Source organism: Musca vetustissima, unplaced genomic scaffold, assembly GCF_032173495.1.
Source record: "Musca vetustissima isolate MV318-11 ecotype Yass unplaced genomic scaffold, APGP_CSIRO_Mvet_v1 utg488, whole genome shotgun sequence".
Taxonomy (NCBI): Eukaryota; Metazoa; Arthropoda; class Insecta; order Diptera; family Muscidae; genus Musca; species Musca vetustissima.
Genome location: NW_026877441.1, coordinates 112,305 through 119,874, shown reverse-complemented (window position 1 = coordinate 119,874; position 7,570 = coordinate 112,305). Strand labels below are relative to the sequence as shown.

General features: G+C 34.6%; 2 protein-coding genes across 2 annotated transcripts; one reads left to right on the top strand and one right to left on the bottom strand.

Annotated features, from left to right (window-relative positions):
- Positions 1-2,104: 2,104 nt before the first annotated feature.
- LOC133322020 (uncharacterized) lies at positions 2,105-2,659 on the bottom strand. Its single transcript, XM_061531089.1, has one exon. The coding sequence runs from the start codon at positions 2,657-2,659 to the stop codon at positions 2,111-2,113; it is 549 nt and encodes a 182-aa protein (XP_061387073.1). The 3' UTR covers positions 2,105-2,110.
- Positions 2,660-4,849: 2,190 nt separating this feature from the next.
- LOC133322018 (xaa-Pro aminopeptidase ApepP) lies at positions 4,850-6,829 on the top strand. Its single transcript, XM_061531086.1, has 2 exons — positions 4,850-4,889; positions 4,985-6,829. Coding segments are annotated over exons 1-2 (1,845 nt in total). The 5' UTR covers positions 4,850-4,888; the 3' UTR covers position 6,829.
- Positions 6,830-7,570: the final 741 nt, after the last annotated feature.

The window sequence follows — 7,570 nt, the reverse complement described above, 5'->3', positions numbered from 1 at the left end:
TCCTTATAGACGAACTTTTAGTGATCATTTTAGGAGTGATTAAAGTCGTCTTATTAGACAACCTTATGGTCGACTTGATTACCGACCTAATAGTCATTTTATAGAGGTCTTCTAGACTCCTTTATATTCGTCTTAACACGATCATATAGACGCATTTATATTCGTCTTGTTAAAATAGTCTATATGAATATATTTATTAGAATCTAATTGGACTTTTGCCAGCAGTCAAAGCAAACAGACCAATTGTTGGAGATTCAAGATCGCCTTTTGAACATCCTGCGGAGTTCTCATGGAGGACCCTAGTTATAAGAAGCAATGCAGACCATTGCAGCGAATACCATTTCTGACGTAATTAAAAAATATTTTTAATACCATGTTCTGACGGGCATTCGAACAACTTAGTTCGCTCTCAGAATTACGTACACGAATTAACTTGTTCATACAAAACTATTCTTAATTCATGTCATCAGAGTTTTTTATTTCAAACTTTTTGTTTCTTGTTTTACACCAAAATTGTAACATATTTGCGTGAATCACATATGGATCTAAATAGAAAAAATAATTCTCTTTCTCCTGACTATAGTATATGCTAATATTCAGTAAAGGCCTTCTAATTACTTGTCCAATTTCCCTTCACCGTGGGTTGTGTTGTGATCGATCGACCCTAAAAAACACAAAAAATTAGGTTTTCGGTCCACTTCATTTCAAAATTATTATCTGCTCATCACCGAAAATTATAGACGTTTTCCTTGACCATAACTGGAATATCATGGAAAATTTCAAAGCGATTAGCGCTATATTTCAGCCCTCTAGTGTGGTAATGGGTTACTAAATAATATCTGAATACGTATGATGGTGTCTAGGACCAATATTTCCACGTTTATGAATGACGCTTGAAATCTGAATCGATTTGAAAAAAAAAACTTGACACAAGCCTTTTGGTATCCGCGTATTTTGGAAAACTTGCCAAACATACTTATTTGTTATTGATTTTATAACGTTTTTTTCTTCTCTGGTAAAATAATTAAAATAGTATTACGTCCGTTTCCATTTATGGTGGCATATCTAAGTCTTTCCTTTATATCTCTTAATCTCATTTTTATATTTGTTGAAAGGCTCTTTGTGGCACTCCAATCTGCATTAGGCTTAGACTTACTATCCCTGTTAAACGATTTCCTTGCAGTTCTTCGAAAAACTAAAATGTATCTGGTTCACCAAAACGTCTGGAATTTTTCCGAAGATGTGTGATTAGACAAGCGAACTCATAGCAACTCAGAAGAGTTTTGATGCCTTTTGAACATCATTAATCGTTAATAGGTCGTAATAACCACTGATTTCCGAATCTTTTTCGAATTAAATTTGTTCCCAACTGTCTTTCTATGGTTCCTAAAGGTCTTCCGTTTCACTCCTATACATGTACAAATTAAAAAAGTAAAATAAAATTCTAAAAATACAAAAGTCCTGTCAAAATGTATGTATATTTATTGTGAGGCCTTAACCATTGTGATTTATTTAATAATTTAATAATAAGTAATACCCCATATATTCCGCCCATTTAACAAATTAAACTCAATAAACTTCCATAAGAAAATAATTTATTTATTTTTTTTTATTGTTGTTACTTTTCTCTTATGTTTTACAGAAAACATTTCTGGAAAAATTGAAATAAATCAAATATTATATTTTCATTTTTAAAAAAGCTGAGCTGTTGTTGTGTTTTATAATCAATGCTCTTCTTTGGAATTGAGCGACTACTGGTATTGATTAAAAATTTTGATCAACTATATTTTGGGCATTTTGTTACTGGTTTATTTTAGATATTCTTGTATTTTTTAATTGCGCCTGGCTCATTTCTATATTAAATAATTGATTGATCTAAATTCATTTGATTTTTTTTCTAAAATTATTTTTTTAAAGTGGTGCTCGTTTCTTTCAAAAAAAGTACATGCATAAATTTCATAATTTTTTTTTTCTTTCATTTTTGTTTTCTCAATACAATAAAAGCAGTTGCTGTTTGTTTGTTTGGCGTAAAAATATTCTTACAAAATATATAAATATATAAGTGCAGATAATTACTATAAATATGTATATTATAACAATAATTATTATTTTAATATAGACTAGTTTTTTTCATGATACGTAGAAATTCATCTTGATTCACTTCACCATCATTATCCAGATCAGCTTCATCGATCATTTCTCGCAATTCCTCATCGGTTAGGGTTTCGCCAAGTTCACGAGCCACTCGCTTAAGATTCTTAAACGATATCTTACCCGTGTCATCGTCGTCGAACAAACGGAATGCCTTAAGTATTTCCTCTTTGGTATCCTTTTCGGCCATTTTCATAGTCATCAAATGCAGGAAATCATTGAAACTTATTTTTCCATCCTTGCCATCGATTTCTGCTATCATACGTTTAATTTCTTCTTTTTTCGGTTCGAAGCCCAAAGCTCTGATGGCCACCTTCAGTTCTTTGACTTCAATGAATCCCGTACAGTCAACATCGAATAGATCAAAGGCTTCTTTGATGTCCTGCTTTTGGGCATCGGACAGCTCGAATTTAGGACCAGACTTTTTACGACCCGTACCAGTTACTCCAACAGCCGTTGATTTTTTTGCTGTTGCCACAGCGGTTTCTTTGGAGGACGTACGTTCCATATCTAAAATCTAATTGAAATACGAAAACAATATGAAAACCATAATATTTCGATTGCGTCCCATCACCATCTCACCTTTTATTTGTTTATGATAAATAATGAAGACACCGGTTTCTCTGTGATATTGTTCGTTGTTATGTATAGATAAAATAGTATCCTTTTTGTGTATTTATATAACTGCTGTTTAGCCCACTCACTCGCTTGCTTCCTTTTTCTTCTTTTTATAGAGTATCGATTTGTTGTTGCTAGTCTGTTTGTTTGTTTTTCTATTTTCAAACTCAATGACAGTATACTCTATGTTTTCCACCCCCAAAATAAAATTTGTACTTCAAATTTCGAATAATATGCATTAATCCATATGAACAGGTGGTATATTATTTATATTTTCCACATCAACAACAAAAAAACAGTATCCTTGGAGCACTCAGGGAGTTGAGATGCCAGACTGTTGCAAATTGTGTGCAGAAGAAACGTAAATAAAAATAAACGGCGGTAATCAAAACAAAATTACCGAAAGAAATGAAGGGCAATAACGATCGATACATTATTTTAGGGATCTACAGATCGAAGAAGAATGTTAATTAAATTCATGATGCAATAATAAGGTGATGTATCAAAACAAAAACTATTTTGTCTCGACCATCTGCACATTGAATTCAAGTAAAAATTGCGCACTTTGACAGTTAATCAAGACATCAGCTGGGCCAAACGGACTACCTATTTATTATGTCGTGATTAAATTTAACCGTTGAGCCACATAACTAAAAACGCGGAAAATTAATGAAAGGTTATGATTTCTTTCGAAAATCCAGTAAGAAATACCATGAAATATTTGTTTTATCAATAACAAAGTAATTAATTCCAGACGGACGCGTTAAGAAATCATTTTCATTTCAATTAAATTTGAATATGTTTCAGTTTATCTTAAATTTATTTGACATAGTATTCAAAACAATACACACACACAAAATATGTATTTTGATTTGATGGAACAAGCCAACTTTAAAAAAATGTAAACAGTTGGTAGCTGTGCCCTACCTTGTAATAATTATACCATGTGGCTGTGGTGGTTTTTGAATTTGCGAGGATCCATTCCAACGTAATACTTGTGTCAATATGAATTTGACAAATTATGTTTTTAAAAATTACCCAACAGTTGTTTATTAAACGTCCTCCTGTAGTCCATTTACTTAATCTGGGGAAGATTAAGAAAGCAAATCGTTCTTTGGGGAATAACTCGCAATTACCAGCAGTTGCATATGTCTTACACATATAAGTGGAAATGGCTCAATTAGAGGAAAGATGTGGAAGCGATAGAAATATAAATTTGGTAGATTATAATTCACGTTTTTCAATTTGAGTATTTCAAAATATTTCGTTTTTAACATGGCCCAAAAATCAGGTCATCTAAAAGGCGAATTTAATCAAAAGTACAACACTGCACCCGTATCTATTGGCAAAATTTGTAATTAAAGCGAAAATCTTATTTGGAAATTATTTTTAATTTACCACATTTTTAAGAGCGCACAACACAAATTGGTCACCACACACTATTTCCGTAAACAATTCAATTGTTTTTTCTAAGATTTGAAATATATTTTTCATATTTTAACAAATTTATTTTTTAATAGAATATCCCGTTCGGCATTTTTGTGTAGGTTAGTGCTGGGAAAGCATGGAAAATGGTTTGGTTTGTTCTCTGTGTTCTCTTTTAGCAAGTCATTTCATATGGCCGTTTCTCATTTATTCTCCGAGCATTTTCTCTCTGCACACCCCTAGTGTAGGTATACTATGGTTTTTATTGGAATTTAAATCAAAACAACATAGTTTAACAAAATATATAGATATCAGCTGTCCTTGCTGGGTGACCTATTATATAGACCTTGGTTTATTCCTCAATTAATTTCCTACTCCCCCTTTTATTTTCACAATCGTCATAAAAAGTTATCGATAACATCACCGCAGCCATCTGTTATCGTCGTCCGTGTTTTTCTTTTTGTCTTCTTTTTTGCGGCTTTTAATGTTACGAGTGTGTATGTGTGTGCATTTTGCAATAATTTTATTTTGATTTACAGTCCAAGAGAAAGAAACGGCGAACCAGCGACCAAGGCGACGGCCAGTAACACAAAAAAACCCACAATATATCTTTACTCCATAACACACAAAGAAACAATCAAATTAACAACCGCTGAGAGAGTGATAAGATTGAAAGAACAACTAGTTAGCCGCAAGTACATATCAATTAGTTCATTCAATATAAAGCAAACGTTTAAACCATTAATACACGTTATCATCCATTCGATTCCTCATTCGACGACACCATCAGTGCGTATTATTATGAAAGACACAACAGAAATTCTAAAAAAGCTGCGTCAGCTGATGCAGACACATGGGCCGAGTCCTTTGGCAGCCTATATTGTGCCATCGGACGATGCCCATCAAAGTGAATACATCTGTCAGCATGATGAACGCCGGGCGTTTGTCAGCGGATTTGATGGCAGTGCTGGTACAGCTGTTATAACTGGCGACAAGGCTCTGCTGTGGACAGATGGACGTTATTACCAGCAGGCTCAAAAGCAATTGGATTCCAATTGGGAACTAATGAAAGATGGTTTACCCACAACACCCAGTGTTGCTAGCTGGTTGGCTTGTAATCTGGCCAAAGGCAGTAGGGTAGGAGTTGACCCCAAGTTATTTTCATATCGTCTATGGAAACCCATTGAAAAAGAACTTTCCGGGGCTGAGTGCAGTCTCATTCCTGTGGAAGACAATTTGGTCGATATTGTTTGGGGTGATGAACAACCAAAGCAGACATCGAATCCCATTATTACATTGGACACTACCTTTGCCGGTATGACCGTATCCGATAAGTGGGCCAATGTTAAGGAGAAGTTGACCGAAAAGAAGGCCCAGGCTTTGGTGGTTAGTGCTTTGGATGAAATTGCCTGGTTTTTAAATTTGCGAGGATCCGACATCGACTATAATCCAGTATTTTTCTCATATTTGATAATCACCCACGAACAGCTTATGTTCTTTGTGGATAGCTCAAAACTGCCCAGTGATTTCAAGCAACACCAAGCAAGCAATGGCGTGGAAATTAGCCTTTATAGTTACTCGGCCATAGGGGAAGAACTGGGACGTTTGGCAGAAAATAATGCTGAAGCTAAAATCTGGATTTCTCCTGGTTCTAGTTACTACCTCAATGCATTGATTCCAAAGAAAATCAGACATCAGGAAATTACTCCAATTGCATTGGCCAAGGCCATTAAAAATCCCATCGAAGTAGAGGGTTTCATTAATTCCCACATACGTGATGGTGTGGCACTGTGTCAATATTTTGCATGGCTGGAACAAATGATTGCCAATAAACAGCCCGTTGATGAAATCTCTGGTGCAACTAAACTTGAAGAATTCAGATCGAAAAAGGAACACTTTATGGGTTTGAGTTTTCCCACCATCAGTTCTTCAGGTCCGAATGGTTCGGTTATTCATTACCACCCAGCCCCGGAAACAAATCGTCCCATTAACGATAAAGAGATATATCTGTGTGATTCGGGTGCCCAATATAGAGATGGTACCACCGATGTTACGCGTACTTGGCATTTTGGTGAACCAACCGATTTTCAAATGGAAACCTATACCCGTGTGCTGAAGGGTCAACTGACTTTGGGTGCAACGATATTCCCGAAAAAAGTTAAAGGTCAGGTATTGGATACGTTGGCCAGAAAGGCTCTATGGGATGTGGGTCTAGATTATGGCCACGGCACCGGCCATGGTGTTGGTCACTTCTTGAACGTACACGAAGGACCTATGGGTGTGGGTATACGTTTAATGCCCGACGATCCTGGTCTACAAGAGAATATGTTCATTTCCAACGAACCGGGATACTATCAGGATGGTGAATTTGGTATACGCATTGAGGATATTGTACAAATTGTACCGGCCTCTTCAAAGTATGACTTCAACGGTCGCGGTGCATTGACATTCAAGACAATTACTATGGCTCCCAAACAAACCAAAATGATTAAAAAGGAGCTTCTACTGCCCGAAGAGAAAAAGTTGTTGAACGACTATCATCGTCTTGTGTGGGAGACACTGTCGCCAATATTAAAGAAAGAAGGTGATACACTTACTCTAGCTTGGCTGGAGCGGGAGACAAAAGAAATCTAAGAGATGATGCATTTATAAAATGTGACAGACAAAACATCTTTGAAAAATTGTTTTTTTTATACAAACATACATATATGTGCGTATATAACTATAATAAGTAAATTTTTATAATATATTCTGTTATTAAGCGCAGGCAGTTGTCTTTTTTTAATAAAGCAAACAAGAAATAAGTAAATACAAATAAATATATTTTGTTGTCTCTTATAACTGGTATTTGCAATTAATTTCATGAACATATGCGGGTATTGTTTAATAATTCAATAAGTATTTGTTTAATCTATGGCCATATATACAGTGGCTCCATCGAATAATCGGACAAGTGGTTGTCAGGTATAATAACGCTATACATTTCAAAAAAAAATGTCTAAATGTGTAATTTTTTCGCTTTTATTTACACATTACTTACTTATATTTCTGAACAATACAAAAAACAACAACTTTCCTAGTGATAACAGTAAATTTCGTCAGAAAAACAAAATTAACTCAATTTATTGTGTTCAACGCAAAATCGGACAAAGCAAAGTATCAATGTTTAAAGTCCCGTTATTATGCAAATATTAACTTCAAATCGGTATTTTGTTTGTCATATTCATTCGTAAATTGCATTTAGACCAAGAAAGTGGTAATACTAAATAAAAATAAATGTAAATGGCTCCAAAAGGGAAACAATCCAGTGTGGAAATCAGGCAATTAATATATAAATTGAGTTATGAAGATAAAACAGTAAGAGAAATTGCCGAAT

Excerpts from the sequence above, each read along its gene's own strand:
- LOC133322020 (XM_061531089.1), bottom strand. The coding sequence starts at position 2,659 with ATGGAACGTACGTCCTCCAAAGAAACCGCTGTGGCAACAGCAAAAAAA.